Here is a 25643-nt window from a genome sequence, read left to right as displayed (position 1 = left end):
AGTGGTATTTGGAAGTCACTCCTCCAACTCAGAAAAAAGCTGACATCTGATAGGAAATACATGCACAGAAAAATGACAAACAGATTGATTTGGAGAAAAGTCTCTATTTTAATTTAATTATATGTCTGATTTTTAATTTAAAAGTCCACCGGAGAAAATTTTGCCCTTTGAATATAAGTGAGAAGCCACAAGATGGCAGTGTCTTCTCAGGGACGTGGAGGATAGCTCACAAAAGCTTCTGAGTGTGAGTAAAGGGGAGGAGAAGGTTGTGTAAAGATCCTCTCTTCTGATTGGTAGATGGGATTCTTGAGAGCCCAATAACTGGAAATACCTGAATGAGTCTCATTTTTCTTTTAGGCTTTGTTATCTGAGTCATCCATGAATCAGGGGGAAAAAATAATGAGATCCTTTAGCATCTTTTCAGTGACCTGGTGGCTTCACATGAGCTGTGAGTTAGTCTTTTTTTTTTTTTTCTTATTTTCCTTTCCTTTCCTTTCTTTCCTTTCCTTTCCTTTCCTTTCCTTTCCTTTCCTTTCCTTTCCTTTCCTTTCCTTTCCTTTCCTTTCCTTTCTTTCTTTCTTTCTTCCTCCCCTGTTCTTTCTTTTCCAGTCCTGAGGTTTGAACTGAGCCTGAGTGTTATCCCTGACCTCCTTTTGCTCAATGCTAGCACTCTACCATTTGAGCCACACCTCCACTTCTTGCTCTTTTGTCATTAATTATAGATAAGCATCTAAAAACTTTCCTGCCTGGGCTGGCTTAGAACTATGATACTCAGATCTCAGTTTCCTGAGTAGCTAGGATTACAGGCATGAGCCACAGGTACCTGGCATGAGTTAGTATCTCTATGGGAACATAAAGTTCAGTTTTGGGAGTTGTTGTCTGTCACGGGTCTATGAGGAAAAACATGAAGGCACTCATCACTCGATAAGAGTGGAGGCCCATAGAAAGATAAATTACAATCTGCAAATGGAGCTTACACTACCCAACCACTATGTGTGACCTTCGTCTTTCTACACAGGGGTGAGCTGTCAACAGAAAGAGGTGGAGCAGCATCCTGAGTCCCTCAGTGTTCCAGAAGGAGCTACCGCTTCTCTCAACTGCACTTATAGAGACAGTGCTTCTCAGTACTTCTGGTGGTACAGACAGTATTCCGGGAAGGGCCCTGAACTGCTGGTGTCTGCATACTCTAATGGCGATAAACAGGAGGGAAGATTCACAGCACATCTCAATAGAGGCAGCCTTTATCTTTCTCTGCACATCAGAGACTCCCAGTCCAGTGACTCAGCCACCTACCTCTGTGCAATGAGTGCACAGTGCTCTCCTGACACCTGCAGACTGAACCCAAATCTATGGGGCCATCTATGGGGGCCCCAGTAAGGCCTGAGCTGCAGCACAGACCCCAGAGCAGAGAAATTCTGCTACATTCTAGATGCTGTAGGAGTTAAGAGCAATAGCAGGGAGGGTTTGAGTAATTGAATATTTCCCTTAAGGCTTTGGTGAGAGGGGGATTGGATGGGGGGGTGGGAGGAGGATGGGAAGGACTGGGAAGGGGAAACAAAGGAGGAGGCTACAATGCTTGATAAGAAATGTACTCATTATCTTGCCCATGTAATTGTAACCCCTCTGTACAGTATTTTCACAATAAAAATAAATAAAAATTAAAAAATACTCATAACAAAAAAATAAAAATATATTTCCCTTAAGGTAAATTAAAAACACAATATTGTTCTAGTCAAAATAATTTTCTATTTTCTATTTTCTCTTTTCATTCTCATTTATTTTTATATGCCAGTCTTTGGGCTAGAAGTAGGCTATGCATACTGTTCCTAAGTGTTTTTGCTCAATGCTAACACTTCTCCACTTAAATTACAGCTCAACATATAGCTTTTAGTGATTGAGATAAGTGTTTCACAGACTTTCTTGCCCAGGTTGGCTTCTAATCTCCATCCTCAGATCTGAAGCATGATTATAAACATGAGCCACTGGTGCCCAAAAATTTAAATTTTTATGGTGCTATGAACAAAAATATGGATATATGTGTTGCCTACATCTTGCAAAGTTTAAAGAAACTATCTGTAAAACTATCACTATAAACAAGTTTATAAACTTAAACATTGTCCTTAATACTCTTCTTTTTTCCTTAGATAGATAGATGTGCAAAATGTCCACATTTGACTATTGAGGGCTGAAATGATTAAAATAATGTATCAAGGATACTCAAAACTACACCTTTGTTTATTTCCAGACCAACGGGTATGATAACATTTATGCAAACTGTTTTTTTCTCTTTTTTATTGTGAAAATACTGTACAGAGGGGTTACAATTACATGGGCAAGGTAATGAGTACATTTCTTATCCACCATTGTTGCCTCCTCCTTTGTTTCCCCTTCCCATCCTTTCCCATCTCCCCCCTACACCCTCACCTCCCCCCTTCCCACCCCTTGGCCAAAGTTGTAAGTGGAATACAAGAATATGCAACATAGACTTGATTTTCAGAGAAGGGCAGTGACTGTTACAAGAGCAGGGAGCTATGGACCATGTCCCAGGTTTCCCTAGTCCCTGCTGCATTTAACCCATGGAATTTATTCCAGAATCCCCTGCATGCATTGCCACTAGAAGCCAATGTGGAATGCCAAATTCTTCATTCAGTCTCTCCCAGAAAGATAGAAAGACAGCTTTAAAGGGGGCTTTAATTAACTACTCTGGCAGCAAAGGTAATGGTACTGGTGTGTGTGCCATGGTTTAATGATGGAGGGTTGAGTGAAAATTCTAGGTAGTTTCCATTCAAGTCTGTTCTTGATAGGAAAGAAACCAAAGGTGTAAGTCTTGGCAGCTCTTTAAGGAGGTGGTAGCCTGGCTGGGCCCAGGGCCAGTCAACCGTGAACAGCCACAGCCCACCGGGGATGACTGCCTCAAAGTATGTCCCCTGTGGCCATCCCAGAAGGGCTTAGGCTGAGGATCCTGAGGTGCTGCAGGGTCCCTGGCCCTCTGGAACCATGCTGTTCTACAAGATGACCCCAAGAGTTCAAGTCTTTGCATCTGCCTAAATGCTCTCCACATGAGCTGTCCTACACAGTGGCTACTCCCCAAATGGCTCTACTTAGAGTCCCTGTTGACCTCGGGGAATCCAGATGGAGGACACTGTGGTCCAGGCTAGCAATGAAAACACAAACCTGGAGCTGGAGCTCTTGTGGGATGCAATGGAATGCTGTCTAGCACCCTGAAGGCCTCTTCATGCCTTTGCCCTGGGCAGTAGGTGGCATCTGACATTCTGGGCCAGAGGCTCAGAGGCTCATCTCTTAGAGGTCAATGCAAGAGACCCTGCCTCCTGCTTAGGAGTTTGAAGAGAAGACCAGGAATGATGGTTAGATGGGGAGCACAGGATCATTTAGAAGGGTTTGTCTATGTTTTAAATTCCTTTGTCGCTCATTGGTGGAAACTAATTGGGCAGAATTCATGCTAATAACTTATTCTTATTTATTCAAATGAAGAGGTGGGAACTGAGAGGGACCTGCTTCCTGTCCATTACTACAATCTCCTAGAGCCAGGACATACTGATGCAGAAGGCAGCATAATTGTCTTTCTAATCTTGCAGGTTTCAAGACTGGAAAATGATGCATTCATTGGATGTGTTTGAGAAGAGAAAAATAAAGTTACATTGGGGAGGAAAGAAATGATACACCAAAATATTTGGTCATTCATTCAACTGTCCATCCATTGCTGTCTCTTAGTAAATGTCTCCAAAATATCGGTCACCTTACAGACTGAGCATGTCTTCTCACTTCAGTGTCTCTCATGACAAAGTAATTTCTCTCACCAGTCATATCCACTTACTGTTTTAGCGTCATTAGTCATGTATTTTTGAGCAAAGTTTATGAGATAGTGGCTTCAATATTTGTGATATAGACCAGATATTCGAAAGAGTAAGTTTCTGAACTTAGGAGCACCAATCAGAGCTTGAGAACCAAAACACACAGGATTCTAATAAGGCATGGGAAGAACAGGGACAGAAGCACATATGTTGGAAGAAGAGGTGACACTGATGCAAGAGGTAACTGGGTTCTCTCATCCAGAGGTGGGATACCTGTTGGTGATTGAACAGTGACTAGGAGTTACACAGGCACAAGTCGGGGGGAGGGGGAAGGAGGATTTCTGAGCAGAAAGGTCATCTTTCAGAAGATCCATCTATTCGTGAATACATCAGGAAAAGTGTTATACCGTGTTATACTCACAGTCAACTGTAAGGTGCATCAAATTATCTTAACTTTTGATGTGACTGAACAGTAGATGCAAGCCTGTGGTGAATTCAGGTACCATATTGCCTAGTAGTCGAAGATGAAAGGAGAAAGAGCCATTGTTTAGGCCTCATACACCCCTTTGAAGTCTGCTAAAATGTTTGGTGTTTTCTGCTTTTAGCCATATCTTGACCATAGACATCTCTTTTCCTGATGCTCAAGGCACTGCAGACACATGGGAAGCCAGTCTGTATAGGCTGATGCCTGGTGTGCCTTGCTCACACTGAGACACCCTTCCCACTGGCCTTCATTTGGCCTGAAAGGTCATTGTTATGATGTACTTGGTCTGAACCTGAAGATCTTGGCTATCAGAAGATTTGAATTCTAGACAGCCCTTCTGCTGTGAAGCCCATATATTTTTCTTATATTGTGATTGTTTCCGTGGTTCTCCTGCAGCATTTAAAGCAAGGAAAGAACTCAGATATAAGGGGAGGGGCTCACGGGCTGCAATTCACTGGCCTCAGATGGTTAATATCCTGCTCTGTTTCTCCCTAGTCTGGCTCCCACACAGAGGAAGGAGACCTCTTACTGAAGCCCTAGGGTTCAGCTCATCTAGAGAACCTCCCTTTACTTTCTGAAGTTCTGGGCTGTTCATTCCTTATCTGGGCTTGCATATGTTGAAATGGGTTTTGGAGGCTGGGAGCAGTTCTACTTTCTGAAGTTCTAAAGAGAAAGGAAGACAATCGCCAAATACAAGTCTATGGCGCTTATAATCTCCAGAGGCCCTGAGACAAACACTTGGTGTAAATTCACAGTAACTAGGTCTGGGGTCCTGTAGAAGCCATTTTCCTCTTCCAGTCTAACAGACTGTTACCATTTCACTCTTGACTCACACTGATTAGTGGGTTCCATCCTCCACTGAGGTATTCAAACCCCTCAGCTATCATTCAGAAGAGTATGTTTTATCACTTTGAATTTAAATAATTGTTTTAATGAAGACACAATTTATAAACATTAAATTCACTTTTAAATATATTGGCAGAAATATCCAGTCATCACTATTTTTTAATTCCAGAACATCAGGACAGTTAAACTATTCTATAGGATAGATACTGTAATGATGAACACTTTTCAAAGAGATTTATCTAGATCTGAAGAGCAAACAATAAAAAGAATGAACCTTAATGTCACACATGGAGTGTGAATGACAATGACATCTCCATGAGAGTTTATCAGTAATCACAAGTATATCCCTGGTAAAACAAGTAAGTAATAGGAAAAGCCATGAACATGGGGTAAGAGAGCTTAAGGAAAAACTGTGTACTTTCCATTCTATCGCTTGTGAAATAATATTCCTCTAAATCACAAAATCTATAGAAAAGTAACTGTTTAAACATATCTGTTATCTTAAAATATTAATCTATAAGGAGCAATAATTCAAAACTTTGAAGCAGTTGGTCTTAGTGTAAATATAAGATCTCTAAGGGATGTATATGTAGAGGAGTGATGCAAATTTATTAATTTAACACTACAAAGATATATTTTCCTGAGACAAATTCCAATAGAGCTTGAGTCTTATGTCAGCTTTTTTCTTGGACAGCGTCTCACCATATAACCCAGGCTGTTCTAAAATTCCTGAGTTTGGAGAGTACAAGTGTATACTAACATGCTTGGCTTCACTGGTGGTTTAATAGGTTTTCTACTATCTTTGCTAGTGTTCTGGTGGCAAATGATCTGGTTAGAGCTTCTCACTTTCCTAGTTTCCACCAAAGTTAGTGTGCATGCTCTAAAGGAGCCACAAGCATCTTTTCTTGGTACATGCATTGGATCTTAACTGAGAAACCCATACCAGGCCACTATGTGGAAATTTCTGAACTTTAAGTTAACACATATCATGTGGAGCACGTACATGAATATGATCTCTCCTCTGTGACCACTAGACATGGCGCAAACATGAAAGATTTTTAGATCAGAGGCATGCTTGGAAATCATGAACATTTCTCATACTAATTTTTGCTATAGAAACATGGGCTAAAAGCTAGAGCCTTCATTTTAGAATGTTAAATTGTGTAGTTCCGTTATACCTGTGATCTCTCTGAAAAAAAGGAGACATATGCAGGACCTAAACAAGTGTGGAAGTCTGGTGCAGTGACTCAGACCTCTAACACCTGCTACATAAGAAGGTGGAGGAATTGAAGCAAATGTGGGCAAAATTAGTGAGACCTCATCTCAAGAAATAGTGAGGTATTGTGATTTTATCTGTCATTGATTCTGCTGGAAGCATATATATGCTTGAGGTTGGACAGAACAAGAACATTATACTCTTTCGGAAAATATATCTTATAATAAAAAAGGTTAAAAGTGTGTTCCAAGTTGAAGAGTGTTTTTCTAACAAGTTCTTGGTTCTGAGATCAAACACCTGTACCAACCCCCAAAAGAAATTCATGAGTATATGACCTAGAGTTGATAATAATATGAATGTCTTTAATTACTTGTGCAAAAAAGAACAAGTGAACTCCAATGCATTTATTTGGATCATAGAACTTTTACCTATGTAAAAGAATCATAAAGATAGCTATGTGCTGGTGGCTGACACCTAGGTACTCAGGAGGCAGACATCTGAGGATCACAATTGAAGCTAAGCTAGGCATAAATATCTATTTTCAATTCATAATATTTTTATTTTTTTACAAAAATGTGTCTTGTAATTTTTGGAACTAATAGAAAATAAATCAAAATAGAAAATAGATCAAAATAAATTAACTATAGTGCATTGTATTCCAAAAGGATAAAAATTTAAAGCAATAAAAAGAAAAGGAAGATAAAGAAGTTATTAACATTCATGCAGCTTAGTGAGGCATGCATTCAGGCATTCTTACCATGTGCTACAGGGGCAAAGTCCATGCTCACATTTCCAGTGAAAAAGAAACAGAAAAACTTCACTGAATGCCCATGTATGATGAATAACTGTTGGGGAAAAGTTCAATTTGTTTGTTCTACTTGTCTATTTCCCATTCGTGGTTTTGAGTCTTGAATGAATTGGTCACTCTGGAGAGGTCTCCCTGCTTGCATGAGATTATGTGTATCATACTGTCAAGTGGAGGTGAGTCAGAGCTTCTCTCTTTATAGTGTTTCTGTTAAGTGTCCAGTTGTCCTATCTTTATTAAATACAAAGTACTGAGGTCCCAACTATTATTGTTGAAATGGCTGTGTCTCCCTGCAATTCTACTAGTTTTTACTCCCTATTTTGGGGGCTGGTGTTAGGAGCATATGTATTCATAAGGGTTTTGTCTAAATAATTGACAATTTTATTATTAAAAATAGTTGCTCTTATTTTTGGCCACTTCTTTCATTTAAAGTCTGTTTCATCAAATAATAATACAATTCCATTTCTCTGGCTCTACATATAGTATACATTTTCGTTGCTTATCAAATTTCTGTCTGCTTGACTTGGAAATGGAATATTCTGATTATTGTAAATTGGTTTATATAAAAATAAGAATATCCTTTCTCAGAAAGTTTTCCTTACATTTCCAAACCACAGAATAAAAGAAAGGGTTTAAATGTTTCTTTCTTGCTTGCTATTGTTTCTAACATATTTGTAAGATATTTCTTTGTTGCTTTGTGTGTCCCTCCCCCATGGTATAACCCCTGTTTTCACTGTATTTAATGTAGGTATAATTTGTAGAGGGGAAGGTGGACCCATTGCAACAATGAGCTGTACAAGACGTTATGTCGAAAAATGAACTTTACAATTTTGGCATGGGAAGGGGGGGTCGGGCTGGAGGAGGGATGGAATGGTTAGGGGAAACAAAGGAGGAAGCAACAATGCTTGATAAGAAATGTACTCATTACCTTACCCATGTAATTGTAACCCCTCTGTACAGTATTTTCACAATTAAAAAAAGAAAAAAGAAAAGTAGACCCACAATTCATTTTCATTTAATAGATTTGGATGCTTACTTTAAATCATTTTCCATCATTGAAGTGTTTTTTATCTTAACTGAAAATTATTGACTATGTAATTGCAAACCTCTTTATCTAATATCTACTTCTTTTACATTAATCCAATATCTACATTAGGGACTCATCAAAGAAAGTACTGTAGACCCATTTCCTGGATAAACATAGATGCAAAACCTCTGAATAAAATTCTGGCCAACCAAATTCAACAACTAACAAAAAAATCATACACTATTACCAAACAGGAATCAATCCAGGGTTGCAAAGCTGGTTCAATATATGCAAGTAAATTATTGTAATTCAATAACAGAAATAAGGACTATATCCACATGATCATCTCAATAGATACAGAGAAGCACTTGACAAGATTCAATAACCCTTTATGATAAAAGCTCTGGAGAAGCTAGGATTCCATGGGGCGTTCCTAAATATAATAAAGGGCATATATGACAAGCATAGAGCCAGTATTATACTTAATGATGAAAAGCTAAAACCATTTCCTCTAAAATCAGGAATGAGACAAAGATGTCCACTCTCTCTACTCCTGTTCAACAGAGTGCTGGAATTTCTAGCCAGAGCAATAAGGCAAGAGATAAACATAAATGAGATTCAAATAGGGTAAAGGGGATTCAAATAGTGAGCAAAGGAGTAAAACTCTCCCTCTTTGCAGGTGACATGATCCTGTATTTAAAGAACCCTATAGAGTCCTCTCCCAAGTTACTTGAGCTAATATCAAACCTTGGCAAAGTAGCAGGGTATAAAATTAACCCACAAAAATCAACAGCTTTTCTGTATGACAACAATGAGAAGAGCAAGACTCAAAGCATGAAAGCAATAGGCATTAACTTAACCAAAGATATGAAGGACCTCTGTTATGACATCTTTAAAATCTGAAAAAAGAAATAAAAGCAGACTTAAGGAAATGGAAAAACTTCCCATGCTCTGGGGTTGGAAGGATTAATATCGTGAAAATGGCAATACTGCCCAAAGCTATACCCATCAAAATCCCAACAACATTCTTCAATGATATAGAGAAAACAATTCAAAAATTCATATGGCATAATAAAAGATCCCAAATAGCAAAAACAATCCTCTGCAGGAAGAACAGCGCTGGAAGAATATCAATATCAAGTTCAAACTTCATTACAAAGTTGTTGTTACTAGCACAAGAATAGGCCTGAAGATGAATGGAATAGAATCAAAGACCCAGAAATGAACCCACAGACAGACTTATAGCAACCTATCATTTGATAAGAATGTCAAAAACACAGGATTGAAGAAAGACCATCATTTCAACAAATGGTGCTGGTAGAATTGGCTATATACATGTAGAAAACTGAGCTAGACTTACATGTCACCCTGCAAAGAATGTGAGACCAGATGCCTCTATACTACAAGAAAGGATATTGAAAGCACTGGGGCTCCTAGGCATATGTCAAAACTTTCTAAATAAAGACCCAAAATTACAACTGATCAAAGAGGGACTGGATAAATGGGATTCAGCAAATCAAAGAGATTCTGCAAAAGACACAGCTAGCAAGGTAAATATAGAAAGCCTACAGAATGAGAAACAATCTTTACCAGCTATGTATCAGGAAAGGGCTTCATATGTAAAATGCACTTAGAGCTCAAAATATTAATCTCTCAAAAAGAAATCCTCGGGGGAGATGGGAAGGGGTTGGAAGGGGAAAGAAAGGAGGAGGCAACAATGCTTGATAAGAAACATATTCATTATATCTTGACCATGAAATTGTAACCCCTCTGTATGGCATTTTCACAATAAAAAAATTTGAAAAAAAGAAACCCTCCAAGAAACAACTACCCCACAGTAAGTGGACTACAGACTTAAAGACAGACTTCTCAGAAGTAAGTATGGCCAATACACACATGAAGAAATGTCCAACATCTCTGAAGAAAAAAGAAATGGAAATCAAAACAACATTGAGATTCTACCTCACCCCAGGTGGAATAACCATTATGAAGAAAACTAACAATAACAGATGTTAGTGGGGATGTGGCTAAAATGGAATGTTACTATACTATTGGTGGGAATATAAACTTGTTCAACCACCCTGGAAAGCAATATGGAGGTTCCTCAAAATACTAATCATAGAGCTCCTCCAGGACCCAGCAATCCAGGTCCTGGTAATTTATCCAATAGATCACAAACACTAAAACTACCAGTATATCTATGTTCATTGCAGCATTGTTACCATAGCCAAGACACGGAATCAACCCAAATGCCCTTCAATAGATGAATTGAACAAGAAAAGGTGATACATATATACATACATACATACATATGCACACACATACACAATGGTATTCTATGCTTCCATCAGAAAGAATGACATTTCCCTATTCATAAAGTAATGCAAAAATGTGGAAAAAATTATCTTAAGTGAAATAAGCCAGACTCAGAGAAACATAAGTTGCATGGTTTCCCTTATGTGTAATAATTAGAATGTTCTTATAAGTCCACAAGTAAACATGATGGTAAAAGACAAAAAAAAGTTACACTTAGATATGATAAATTATACAGGACTCTAAACATTCACACAGTGAGACCAAAGGGAGAGGATCATATAGCTATGTCCATATAGTCATATAAAATGATGTTTAGTGAAATGCACTCCAAGAAATAGATACAATTATTGCTTTACTTTTTTCTCCCTTTGTCACTAGTTTTATTTCTATACATTTTACCTTGTATGTAAGTTTATCTGTTTTGAGGAGGGTAAGAGGAAACATAGAAATGTTGGGACAATGGGTAAACTAATGCAGCAGTGGTACTCACTAGATGCTGTGTTGAAAATGAACTATACAAATTGTGGGGTTGGGGATCAGGAGGAGAAAATGAGGGAAGAGTGACACTGTTAAAAAAAAAAGAAATGTATTCATTACCTGACTTACATAACTGTAACCCCTCTATACATCACCTATACAATAAAAATAAATAAATTAAAAATAATTCAAAAAAGATAAAAATACTTCATGCTGATCTAATGTTGATAGGGAAGGGAGAAGAGCACATGCAGTATCTTAGCCTCAGGACCAACAGCCACTCTCAAAGGAACCCAACTGAAATGTGGTGCATATGCTAAATTTTTGTAATCTTGCTCTCCCCTAGCAATAACAGCCTACCAAATAATTCCTATAGACCCACTTATAGAACAATGGAAGTCTCTCTTAATCTGAGGAGATCATTGGCCACAGAAGAAGACCAAACACAATCTTGTAAAGGACAAACTTTGCTGAGGCTGAAGGAAATTATCCCGTGTAATCTTTCTTTATGACCATGAAAAGGCAACACTACCTCAGTGATCAAACTTAATTTCTCTCATCCATATCCAATAATTAGCAGGAGACTATCCTTTAACATCTAGTAAATTATTGTCTTCCACTATGGTTCAATTAATGTAGATGTCAAGGGTATATCTAAGAGCTGTCTACTTAATCAGTAGCTCAGAGTTGACATTGTTACTTTGGAATGAGAAATTTCTATGAAGATACATATTAATCCTTCAAGGCTAGAGCCACATTAACTTATCTAAATGCATTTATTATACTTTCTCCAATAAATGACCCATCTCTGGCTCAACTTTTTTCAGAAATCTGTTGTCCACCCTTTCCACTGGGAAATATAAGCACGGAAGACCCAATTCAAGCATCTCCTCCAGAAGACCTTTCTCTGACTGAAACCTAAAGCAGAGTTTATTCTTCTCTTCTTTTTCTAATAGTCTGGACACACAGATCTCTCTGGTTGCCTTATTTTGCTGTCATACAGCACTATGACTCAGGTGACTGAAGGCAGGGACTGTTTCTTTTGTGAACAAGACCCATATACTGCCCATCCGGGAGGCATTTGTTAAGTACACAATACTTCCCTGTCATCCTTATGCTCATTTTCACTATATCAGGACCCTGAAGCCAATCATAATCTGATAATAGTAAATGAAGAATTCAGCCATAAATAATTAGTAAGCTGTAAAGTGTACACCATGCTGAGTAGCATGATAAAATCAGTGACCTCACCTCTGTTGTCCCATGCAGGACAACCATAATCACTGTCCAGTGTGTCCATGTGAAGTAAGGAAACTGGGTCTCAGTAATATGCCTTGTCCTTACTGCCATGTTGGTGCCTTGCTGGGTGGAGCAGGCTTTCTACACAGCTCTGAAAAACTCTAGAGGTAATAGAGGACGTTTTTGGATCACAAATGTGTCCTGAGTTGTTAAGCTCCAGGAAAGTCTTACTTCCGTCAAATGATTGCCTCATGATTTCCTCTGATATTTTTCCTTAGATTTGCTTAGATTTAAAACCTTTATTAGATTTAAGTGGTCATATGGTTTTCTTTGCTTATGGAGAACAATTTTGTTAGGATAAATTCCTTACACCTTAGATGATTTTGACATATATAAGCTTTTTGCTAGCTGGCTGCTGGTCTTTGAGACAAGGGTCCACCAGCAGTCCACTGGTTCTCCAGAGCCAAATTCCGGAGTCAAATGCCAACAGAGCTTCATTCCTACAGATAACTTTTTTCGTAGACAGAATTTCATGTTCTAAAAATCATGAACTTTCTACTGCCATTTTCTTAGTGTGGGGATAACAAGTGTTGTCGAACTTGCTTGGCTTCCTCTGCTGGTAAAGTTTAATAGAGTTTCTATTGTCTTTGCTAGTGCTCTGGTTGCAAATGATTTATTTTGATCTTCTCACTTTGGTAATATCCTCAAAAGTTAGGGTGCATGTTTTAAAGGAGCCACAAGGCTTTTCTTAGTACATAACTGAGGAGGTTTCTGAACTTTTAAATTACTTGTGTCATGTCAAATACATTCACAAATGTTTTCTTTTCTGTGGTCCCTAGATATGGCACACACATGAAAGATTTTTAGATCAGGAGGCATGTTTTGAAATCATATATGAACAACATTTCTCATAGTGATTTTTACTAAATCCTGTGACTGTTAAAGTAGGAACACAAACTGGAAGAAAAGTCATTGCTTCCTTTTCAAGCTTGGTTCTGTCCAAAGAAAAGAAAGCATATGGTGGACTTAAATGTGCGTGAGAATCTGGTGCAATGACATGGGAGGTAGAGATTGGGAGTATCATGAATTGAGGTAGCATAGGTAGAATTAGTGAGACCTCATCTCAAAAAACAAGCAGAGTGGAAGTGTTGTGGTTTACTCCTGTCATGTATTATGCTATAGGCATTGGTGAGATCACAATATGAGATTGTCCATAGCAAATATATCATGCTCTATCTGAAAAATAAACTACAAGGAGCTGGAAGTGTGGTTCAAGTGATAGAGTGCTTACTTAGCAATCTTTAGGTCATGAGTTCAAATCATTGTACAACCTCCCAAAAAGGACACATGAATATATGACATCATGTATTCATTCTTGTTGATAATAATTTGTATGTCCTGAATTACCCATGCAACAAGAATGATTTGAAGCCTAATGCATTAATTTGGATCATAAGCCTACATTTTAAAGTACCATAAATATAACTAGGCAATGGTGGTTCATACCTTTAATATAAGCTATTCAGGAAACCAAGTTCTTAAGATCACAATTTGAAGCCAAACCAGACATAATTTTATGTCCATTTTCAATTTTTAATAGTGTTTCCAACTTTTAAAAGTTGCCTGATAATTTTTGTCTTCACAAAACATAAATATTTCTCTATGAATTATAATATTGAACCCTGGAATAACATAAAAAATAAAGTTCACTGAAATGGTGCCTATACTGTGTATACTTTTTGTCATAAGAGGGCACTGTTGGCTATAAAGGAAATAGCTTTTCTGTAGATTAAAATTAACCTTCCTACTCTGCAGCTAAAGGAGGAGTTCTGACTAAACATTTGTTTATTCAGAATCATAAACTCAGGTGTCAGAAATATGTACATTTTCAATAGATTATTTCTTCCTAATAGCACTTTCTATGTTCTAAGAAAACATCAGAATCACACTCTCCCTCTCCCCCTCCACTCCATGAAGACACTCAGCTAGGTGTGGGGGATGGGCTTCCTGCACAGAGGCTGTAAAGGAACTCAGCTGATTGGTTGCAGTAGAAGGAACAGTGCCAGAGTCAAGCCCTGACACACCTGGCCCAGTTGAATTATATATACCTATCTCACATAACCAGACAGGCAACATGAAAGGGCTATTGAGCACTCTGTTGGGACTTTTGTCAGTCCAGATATGCTGTGAGTTGGGCTGTCCCACATCTAGGGTACACAGAGGGTTTCTCAGCTGTAGCATGTGGAGGAGAAGCAGGAAGATGTGTCCTTCTCATTCATAATCTATGGTAGCACTTTCAGAACTCTGCAGTTGTGGTAATGACGATCACATAAATGATCATTTCTCTCTTTTATTCAGGTGTAAGAGGAAATCAGGTTGAGCAGAGTCCTCCAGCCTTGCTTCTCCAGGAGGGAGAGAACTCCACGCTGCAGTGCAACTTTTCTAGCACAGTAACCATTGTGCAGTGGTTTCAGCAACATCCAAGAGGAGGCCTCATCAGCCTGTTTTACCTTGCTTCAGGAACAAAGCACAATGGGAGACTCGTAGCCACGATAGACACCAGGGAACGCCGCAGCTTGCTGTACATCTCCTCTGCCCAGAATACAGACTCTGCCACTTACTTCTGTGCTGTGAGAGACACAGTACTCCCTAGGCACCTGCAGCCTCTACACAAACCCTCAGCCTGGTGTAGCCCCTTTAAACAGTTTCATGTCTCTTTCCTACATTGGCAGTTTCACCCACAGTTGCTCCATGGGTTTGGTCTTTTCTTCCCTTCTCAGTCTATACCTCATCTTTCACTACAAATAACTTACATGGAATGAGCCAAGTGGCTGATACAAGATGGTATCAAAATAAATTAACTGCAGTGTGTTGGATCCCCACAGGACAAAATGTAAGAGCAATAAAAAGAAAAAAAAAGTTGGGATAAAGATGTTATTGACAGCAGTGCAGCTTAGTTTAGCATTTCCAGAACATTCGGGCATTTTCACTCTAAGTCAGCTTAGGTCTTCACAGGCCTAAGCTCCGCAGATGAGGCACCACCCACCTTCAACCACAGGTAACACCTCCAGCCCCCAACTGTATATAAAGGGTCCTCCAAGGAGCCAGATGACGCCATCTTCTCCCTTCCCTCAAGACAACTTAGCCTTGTTTGCTCTATTGGCAATAAATCTTTTCCTCTATGTGACTTTTGTCCCAGTGGTCTTTTGGATACTTTCTGCTTGGGTTATTTTTCCTTTCATTCACCACATGCCCCAGGGGCAAAGGCCATTCTCCATTTCTTGCAGCCTAAAATATCAGTGAAGCAGAAATAGGACAATGTCTGAGGAGAGGGTCCACATGTATGTTGCATTCATCTAATTCCCATTCATGCTTTTGTGTCTTGAATGGTCTGCTTACACTATAGCAGGTTTCTTGCTCAATTGAAATGGATGTGTCTTCTCCTGTTGGGTGGAGATGTGTCAGAGTTACTTGCTTTATAGTGTTGCTGTTAATCTACTAAGTTGTCCTAGCTTTTACTGAAGGCAAAGTATTAAACTCCCAACTATTATTGTTGAAATCTATTTCCCCCTGTATTTCTGAAAGCTATAAGTATTATATGTTTCTAATGTATTGACTTTTTATTATTAAAAGTAGTCCTTAACTTTGGATTGCTTATTTGGTTAAAATTTATTTTATCAAATAATGTTATGGCAATTCCATCTTTCAAGCTGTATGTGCACGATACATTTTCCATCCTTTATCTTATTTCTGTTTGCTTGATTTGGATATTAAATGTTTCCATAACTTGTAAATTTGAATTAAGTAAAAAAATTTAAATGCGCTTTCTTAAAAAGTACTGCTTTAGAGTCTGAAAATGCTGTCTAAATGAATGTAAGTTGAAAGTTTTTTTTTTTTTTGGTCTGGTCGTGGGGCCTGAACTCTGGGCCTGGGTGCTGTCCCTCAGCTCATCAGGTCAAGGCTAGTGCTCTACCACTTGAGCCACAGCACCACTTCTGGCTTTTTTCTTTTTGCTTATGTGGTGCTGAGGAATCGAACCCAGGGCCTCAGGCATGCAAGCCAAGCGCTCTACCATTGAGCCACCTTCCCAGCCTATGTTGAAAGTATTTAAAAGTTGAACCTGCTGTTCATTTTTATTTGCTAGATATGGATGGTCACTTGATTTCTTTAAGTCATTTTTTCTTTTTTCATTAAAATGTTTCTTACCTAACTGAAAATTGTTGAATGTATATATGTAAGATTATTTCTTTACTACCTACTTTTTCTATACTGATACAACATCTACATTAGCCTATGTGTCACATTTTCACCAACACCATCTGTTTCACTGTTCTTTCTAGTAGATCCTGATAGGGTGAGTTCTCCATATTAATCCTTTTAAAATTTCTTTTCATTATATGAACATCTTTTCATGATGTGAGTCACTATATCTACGTAAGCAAAAGTAGGTCTGCTCCTCATGTGAGCAGCATTACGTAATGTACAATTTGTGTGAATTAAAGCTAATAGTTTTATTTTCCAGTTTATTGAAGTTTCTTTATTTTTTTTAGCATTACTTTCAACTTTTCTGTACAGTAATTTGTAAATCTTTAAGGAAATAAGATAAACCATTAGCAAGGATAAAATCTATGGAGAACGTAAGTTGTGAAATGATTGTTTTTACAGAACATATATAGAGCTTTACAACTCAATAAAAGAGAAAAAATTTAAGGTGAGAAATATTATTGAGCAGACTGTTCACCAAAAAATTATAGGAATGACCAAATCACAGATGAAAAGATTCTCTACATCAGAACCTAAAAGGCAAAGCAATCTTGTCTATACACACCATCTTCCATACCACTTGAGGAATGACTTCAGCAAAAGCAATGTTATTTGCCTCATTCTTCAGACATCCTTGACACAAAACAAGATAATGTGAACAAGGAGGCAATGTGGGAGCTGGTGGGATTGTGAGTCAACAGGGAGATCAAGGGCAATGCCTGAGAGGTTCTGAGTGCCTGGAACTGGAAATCTGCAAATACTTGACATAGTTACTGAATCACAATTACATTACAAATCTTCTGCATGACTTCTACAAGCTAAACCACGCAGGAAAGTAGGTGCAGACAGAACTCAAGGTGACCAACAGGTGATGTGGTAGCTGTGTACAGTCCTAGTTAGGGGAAACAGTGTATAGCTACCACATCACTTATTTGTCACTTTGAGTTCTGTCTTCACCTACTTTAATTCCAAGTTCAAATAAAGCCATTAGTACAATCATACTTCTTCCTAATATGATACAGTACTCTTCATTCAAACACAAACTCCCTAACCCTCTTCCACAAATAGGATGATGAGCTCATTTCCCAAATATGAGATATATTTCTTACATTTCTAGATGATTCACACTCTCTACTGAAATCCTATAGTTTAACTACTGAGTTATGAAGTATAACATTACATCATGTCCCATCTTCCTGGTATTAATTTTGTTAAATTGTTAATAGTTCAAAAAGTTTAAAGAATATTCACTGTACACATATGAAAAAAGAAGTGGGAAATATGAGATGAGGCTGGAGAAAGGATACATTCATAATGCCAAAAGTTGTGATCCCAATCTGGACATTTTCACTTACATGACATGGTAAATTTTAAGCCCCTTGTACAATCTTGTTCTTAATTTAAATTTAAATATTATTGTAAATGTGATGTACAGATGGGCTACAGTTACATAAATAAGGTAGTGAGTACAGTTCTTTTTGAACACTGTGACCCAGCCCTCATTTTCTCCCACTTTCCCCCTTTCCCTACCTCCTTTCCCATAAGTTGTAAGGTTATTTCTAACATAGTGTCTAATAAGTATAGCTTTGAATTGGTTCACCCTTTGTCACACTGTTTCTGTGATGCCCTTCCCTTCCCCAAATCAGATAAACTTATATACAAGACAAAGGGTACTGAAATAAAAAAACAATGACAATGAAAAAAAGAAAGAAAAAAAAGAAAGGAAGGAAGGAAGGAAGAAAGAAAGAAAGAAAGAAAGGAAGGAAGGAAGAAAGAAAGAAAGGAAGGAAGTACTGAAAACAGTAAATAAAAAAGTTCTGTTTCCATTTCTTGGAGTTCATTTTGATAAGCATCATTTTATATGGTCATATGCACATAGCCATTGTGGTCCTTTCCTAAGAATATCCTCCTTTGTTCTCACTGTGCCATACTTCAAGTTATGTTTAATTAATCATGTCCAAGTGTAATTGTCTTTTACTACACATTGGATTAACGGGGGAAACCAAACATTCTATGTTTCTTTGGATCTGTCTTACTTCACTTAATATACTTTTTTCCAAGTCCATCATTTCCTTACAAATGGGCCACATCATTCTTTCTTATGGAAACATAGAATTCCATTGTGTATATATATATATATCTCATTTTCTTGATCCGTTCATCCAGTGAGGGGCATCTGGGTTAATTCCATATCTTGATTATGGTAAATAATGTTGCAATGAACATGCTTGTGCTGGTGGCATTAGTGCAGGCTGGTTTGTGATCATTTGTGTAAATGCCAAGGAGTGGGATTGCTAGGCCCTAGGGAAGCTGTATGTTGAGCCTTTTCAGGAACATCCATACTGCTTCATCCATACTGCTTCATCCATACTTCAAACAAGTTTAAAATCTCATTTAATTAAGTTCTCATAAATCATGGCCACATCCATGTCATCAACTGTTATTATTAGTTTTCTTGATAATGGCCATTCTAACTGGGATGACATGGAATTGTTTTGATTTGCATTTCTTTTATGGTAAGAGGTGTTGAATATTTCTTCATGTGTCTATTGGCCATTCTTATTTCTTCTTTAGGAAGTATCTCTTTAAGTCTTAAGCCCACTTATTGATGGGAATTGTTGTTTCTTTAAGGATATTTTTGAGGGAGTTAATTTTTTGAGCTCTCTAAGTAAATTTTATAGATGAGACCTTTGTCTGATGTATGGCTAGTAAATATCTTCTCCCAACCTGTGGGCTTTCTATTTATCCTGCTATCTATCTCCTTTGCCAAGCAGAAACTCTTCAGTTTAATGCAATCACATTTATCCAGCCTTTCTTTTATTTGTTGTGTTTCTGGTTCTTTACTTGCAAAATAAAGACGTTTTGACCTGTTCCAAGGAGCCTTAGTGTTTTTCTTATCCCTTCCGTTAATAATTTCAGGGTATTTGGCCTTACATTGAGGTCTTTAATTGATTTGTGATTGATTATGGTGTAGGGTCATACATCCTGAAAGGATGTCAGTTTGGAGTAGTTAGGACATTTTGAATAAACTCTGAGAGTTAATTATATGTAACTTATATGATAGAAATCTAGAGTCTAGAATCTAGAAATCTAGAGTGTCATTGTGATTTGTCCAGAGAATAATCTTATTCATAGAAAGTCTATTATGTTTCATTTACTTGATTTTTCTCACTATAAACTGTAAAATATCAGGAAGAATATTTAAATACCTTACAAAGCTTTCATACCAATAAGTCATGGCTGACATTTTGTTCTATATTAATATATTATTCAAATAGGTTCACACATTCTGATACTTTTATTTATTTCCTCTTAATATATTTTAACATAGCATTTTACAATTGTCCAGTCTTATAAACTTAAATTTTAATGATTGTAAGAATGATTTTCCAAGTCACAATTTAATCTCTTATATTCATCATCTTGTGTTTGCATGGAAGACCTTTTTTTTCCTGAAGTTAGATGTGGCCCTTTACCTACATGATTAGCTTCTTAAATAGGCTGTTTTACATTTCTTCTGGTATAGGACAATGCGCTTCATTGTGCATGTGCCGTCTCATCATTCTTGAGATGTTGAGTCTTTTTATTCTTATACTTTTAGTATTTCATAATATTTATAAAGGTATATTTTTTGAAGTATTGATTTTTGAACTCAGGGACTTTCACCTGCTAAGTAAGCCCTCTAACTGCTTGAGCCACACTCCCAACCCTAATGAAAGTAGATTTTATATTGACAACACTGTAATCTGAGGTTTCTCATATCACTGATGGACACAGATTTATTAAACATTCTTTCAAGGCAGACAGGGAGGTCATAGCTCCCTTCCAAAGGTCAACACATCAGATGCTGGTAGGGATGGTCCCTTACTCATGTTAATACCACAGCTATGGCAGTGACACTCACTGGATGATCTCCCAGAGCAGTCTTCTCCATGCTGGAATATCCAGTTACTTCTGCCTCCTGTGTGACAGCTTCAGCATAATAGGGAGAGAGAGAGCACGCAGTGACTGAGCACAGCTGGTTTCTCTCCTTATGCAAGATAGTAATGCTGCTTGATGTCATTTTAATAGCATATAAGCAAACTGTATTGTTTCCAGGACAAAAGTTTTGTAGGAAAGCAGATATTTCTTTTCTGAACTTTTTATAGAGAATATTTTACAGAAAAAAATCAAAAGCCATCTTTAAAGAAACTACAAGTTTCCTCACATCCTTGTGAACTGATGATTTTTCCCTTTTCTTTCTATCTGTATTTTCTGCATTCCCTAAATAAACTGTTTGCATTCAGTCACTTTTCCAGTGTTGGTATCTAGAAAAATCCGGGGTAAGAGATGATGTAATATTGGTCCTACGAAACACATACACAGATTGTGATTCTAGAACTTAATGGTCCATAACAGCAGGATCTCAATATTAGAAGGAAGTGAAGGGTACTGAAAGCGTACAGTATCACACATGCTAATCACCATGGTGATTGCTAAAGATTCAGGGCCAAGTTGTTGAAGTAGTTTATGTGAAATCTTTGGCATTCTAGAAGCATTTGGAGTTCCCAGTTTGTATGTTAGGAGACTGTTACTATTGCAAATGAGAGATCTTGGATAAGAAAACTAGAAAGCATAGATTTATGAATTTTTAAAAGTACATTTACTGAGAATAGGTGAGCCACAGATTTATGCTAGGAGACTTTTAGTTTTCATCTCAATGACAAAGAAAATTTCCTGTGTCATCTATTGCACATTCAATGATATTTATCAAACTTATGAACTTATTTTGTATTGAACATAGATGTCACTCCTAGTGAGGTCTCAAAGTGCCTTAAGACTCATATAAGAAAGATAGACAAATGTTAAGAATTAGCCTAAATTTTCATGTTTTGTATGTTTCTTTCTATGTTCAAGCCATTCTGGGAAAAAATGGCAAAATATCTAAGGAGAGTGTATAAGACATTACAGTGTTTATACTCTCAGTTCAGCCACTGTCTTCTAATGGCCAAATATATTTCTGTTACATTCCCTGAGTTTTACCTGTATTTCACATAGTAACAATAACTTAATTCACTTGTTTTTCTTAAGACTCCAAGGCCCTGAAGCAAGTTGAGTTCTTAAAGTTAGGACATGTGAGTCTATTACTAGCTGGAAATTAGCTTGTGTGATTTTTCTCATTGATTTCTAAGTTCTTCCACATTCCACTCATAGCCCTGCTGCAACTCCCCACCAATACTCATGTCCCAGTTCTGGGTCCTCTATTCTGTTTCATTGGTCAACGTGTCTGTTTTTGTGCCAAGACTATGATCATTTTGCTATTATGGTTCTTCTGAATGAAGTCAGATATTATGATATTTTCATCAAAGAATTTGACTTTTAAGGCTAGACCATTTCTTCAACCACACTATTCACCATGTAAATTAAAATAAAGATATTTCTTATTTACTGTATTTATCTACTTCTGCTTTTTCTCCCCATTACTTGTGGGGCTTGAACTCGGGGCCTGAGTTCTGTCCTTGAGCTTTTTCATGTAAGTCTATCACTACCATTTGAGCACAGCACCACCTCTGATTTTTGGTGGTTAATTGGAGACAAGAGTCTCACAGAATTTCCCCCCTGAGCTGGCTTCAAACCACAATCCTCACATGTGAGCCTTCTGAGTAGCTAGGATTATAAGCATTAGCCCCCAATGCCCAACTTTATCTACTTATTTTTATTAATATATGCTAGTTGTACAAAGGTAATGAGGTTCGTTATACATTTCTCATATGTAGAATTCAGTGAATTCTTTTCTAAGTTTTTTTCAGAGCTTTTATCATAAATAAAGTTGAATTTGGTTAAGGGCTTTTTATGTGTCAGTTGAAATGATCTTGTGAATTTTTTGTGATAGTACTTATGTAATGTGATATATTTATTGATTTATGTATGCTGAGCTTTCCTTATATTGCTTTATATTCTTTATATTCCTTCTATTTCCTTACATTCCAAATTGTTCGTGGTGTATGGTCTTTTTAATGTATTGTTGAATTGTTCGTATTTTAGTGAGTATTTTTCCAGAAATGTTCATCAGGAGATTGATTTATAATTCTCTCTTTTTTGATTGGGTCTCTGCCTAGATTGGGAAAAGTACAATACTGGCTTTATAAAATGAGGTCAGTAGTATTTTTTTCTTTCCTATTTTATTGCAAAGCTTGATGACTATTGGGATTAGTTCTTCTTAGAAGGTCTGATAGAGTTTGGCTTTTAATTCATACAGTTCTGGGCTTTTCTTTGTTGGAATATTCTTTATTACATTTTTAATTTCATTCTTTATGTCAGATCTGCTTAAGTGACATATCCTCGATTGAATTTGGGTCGATAAATTATATTTGAAAATTTGTTAATTCTTTCTGGAGTTTCCAGTTTATCTAAACATAAATTTTTAAAGTTTTCCAACATGACCTTCTTTATTCTTTGGTGTTTGTGATATTTATTCATTTTATTGTTGTTATTATTTTATTGCTTGTCATGGGGCTTGAACTCATGGCCTGTGCACTGTCTCTGAGCTCTTTTGCTCAAAGCTAGTGGTTTACCAGATTGAACCACAGTAACACTTCTGGTTTTCTGGTGGTTAATTGAAGATAAGAGTTTCAAGTACTTTCCTGCCTGGGATGGCTTTGAACCAAGGTCCTCAGATCTCAGCTTCCTGAGTAGTTAGGATTACAGATGTGAGCCACTATCACCTGGTTTGTGTATATTTTAAATTATAATTTTATTAACTTCTTCCCTAATCTTTATTATTTATTCCTGTCCAATAATTCAAGATTTTGTTTGCTTTTGTTTTTCTAGAAGTTTGATGTGTATGTTAGTCTTTGTATTTGGAAGTTTTATGTGGCTTTTATTTTTTTGGTATAGAATCTGGGCACTTTTAATTACAACTGACATCATGTCCTTTGCTGTTTCCCCAAGATTCTGGTAGTTTGTGTTTTTTATTTTGATTAGATTCCAGAACATTTTAGATTTTTTTCTTTTATTTCTTTATTGATCCATTTGTCATTCACAATGTGTTTACTCAATCTTCAAGTGTTTAAATATTTGTAGTATCTTTTACCAAACTGAGTTTTTTAATTGCTTGTAATCTAATAGAATGCAGGGGATTTTTAATTTTTTCTGCATTTGCTAAGATTTCTTTATGAAATAAAATATTATGTATTTTAGAGAATGTTCGGTGGACTGCTGTATGAAATACTTTATTGATGTTCCTTAAGTCCATTTTATCTGTTTTTGTTTAGTTCTGAGTTTTCTTTATTGATTTTTTTGCTTGACTTACCTATCTATTGGTGAAAGCAGGGTATTGAAATTTTCACTAATGTATTTTTGTTGGGACAAGGTCACTGTCTATGTAATCCAGGTTGCTTAAAAGTTGCTATGTAGGGGCTGGGAAGTTGGCTCAGTGGTAGAGTGCTTGCCTTGCATGCCTGAGGCCCTGGGTTTGATTCCTCAGCACCACATAAGCAAAAAGAAAAAAGCCGGAAGTGGCACTGTGGCTTAAGTGGTAGGGCACTAGCCTTGAGCTGAAGAGCTGAGGGACAGTGCTCAGGCCCAGAGTTCAGGCCCCACAACCTGACCAAAAAAAAAAAAGTTGCTATGTAGCTCATGCTAGCCTAGAACTGATGCACATCATGCCTTAGCCTCCCAAGTGCTATGATTAAACTACCATTTATTCATTTAATTTGCATTGATATGTATTTATTAATTACCTGGCAGATTTCTGATATTATTTGAAGTGTGGGAATAGTAAAATTTAAGTCTCTGCTATCCAAACTGACCTAATGCCTATCTATCCTAAAACTTGTTTTTCTAATTTTTCAGTGACTCACTGGGTGACCGAAAAATAAAGTCAAGTAGTAAAGATAAATTCTTCTTACAAATGTTTGGAGTAGTGTTCCCAAATAAGGCAATGTAATGGCTCAAAATAAAAAAAGAAAACAGAATTAATCACCAGAAAGCTACAAGTAGCTGTGGGGAGGTGGGGAGGAGGGGAGAGGAGGGAGAGGGAGAGGGAGATCCAGAAATGGAGTTATAGAACTGGCCTTTGAGATGTTAACAGTCCTCTGAGTTTTGGATCTTGTCCACAAGGGGGCGCGTCTTCCAAACACACACCAACTTCCTGCTGTCATCCTCAGCTTACATTCATCTTTCCCTATGCCTTCACCTTTCCTTAGAACAAGAGGTCAAGATTCACAGACTGCAGAAGCTCTGAAAATGAGCTGCTCCCCAGGACCAGTGATTACACTGCTCTTATTGTTTGGTGAGTGATATGGCACACAAAAAAATGATTCTTCTGTTCATGATGCTGAGGGAATCTTTAATCATGGTTTCTCTAAGAAACAGGAGGGTCATAATGGAGCATATCAAGGTAATTCTCACTGAATTCTCATATTTTGTTTTCAGGAGGAAGCAATGGAGACTCGGTGACCCAAACACAAGTCCAAGTGGCCGTGTCAGAAGGGGCTTCCCTGACTGTGAACTGTTCCTATGAAACCAAACAGTACCCCACCCTATTCTGGTATGTCCAATACCCTGGAGAAGGTCTGCAGCTCCTTATTAAAGTCGCCAAGGCCAATGAGATGGGAAGCCATAAAGGATTTGAAGCCATGTATGATAAAGAAAACACCTCCTTCCACTTGAAGAAAGCCACAGTCCTAGTGTCAGACTCGGCTGTGTACTACTGTGCTCTGAGAGACACAGTGGCAGAAACCACAGGGGGAGCTGAACACAAACAGTGACATCAGCCTGGCTTCTGAGCCCCTGCTGTGATAGCTCTGCTTCAGGGAGAGGAACCAGACTACAACTGTTGCCATCACCACATCCAGCACTAGAATCACAATAGGAGAACATGGAATAGACATGCCTCACAGAGCTTTCACAGTGAGAAGGAAAAACAGTCTGTACCATAGTTCCCAGACTGAGTGGGAAATTTGTAATTTTAGAATTACAAAACTTAGAGATGAGTGAAATGTTCTATATATTCAAGTTTTGTTTTTGTTTTGGTTTTGGTTTTTTAATTCTTATGCTCTGTGGTAACATGGATTGAATTCAGGGCTTTATACTTGCTAAGCAAGTCTTCTAACATTTTAATCTCATGCTCCAGTCTTCTTGCTTTTAGATTGTTTTTCAGATAAAGTCTTGAACTT

General features: G+C 37.5%; 3 gene segments (V, D, J or C); all 3 read left to right on the top strand.

Annotated features, from left to right (window-relative positions):
* The first annotated feature begins 371 nt into the window (after positions 1–371).
* On the top strand, positions 372–1388 carry LOC122113466. The segment is given in 2 exon segments: positions 372–448; positions 1019–1388. Coding segments are annotated over 2 exon segments (429 nt in total).
* Positions 1389–14350: 12962 nt separating this feature from the next.
* LOC122113464 lies at positions 14351–15577 on the top strand. The segment is given in 2 exon segments: positions 14351–14408; positions 14581–15577. Coding segments are annotated over 2 exon segments (516 nt in total).
* A 9108-nt stretch (positions 15578–24685) lies between these two features.
* LOC122113439 lies at positions 24686–25235 on the top strand. The segment is given in 2 exon segments: positions 24686–24757; positions 24901–25235. Coding segments are annotated over 2 exon segments (381 nt in total).
* Positions 25236–25643: the final 408 nt, after the last annotated feature.

The sequence above is a fragment of the Dipodomys spectabilis genome, unplaced genomic scaffold, assembly GCF_019054845.1.
Source record: "Dipodomys spectabilis isolate Male_0828 unplaced genomic scaffold, ASM1905484v1 ptg000097l, whole genome shotgun sequence".
NCBI lineage: Eukaryota > Metazoa > Chordata > Mammalia > Rodentia > Heteromyidae > Dipodomys > Dipodomys spectabilis.
This window is presented reverse-complemented; position numbering and strand designations above follow the sequence as displayed.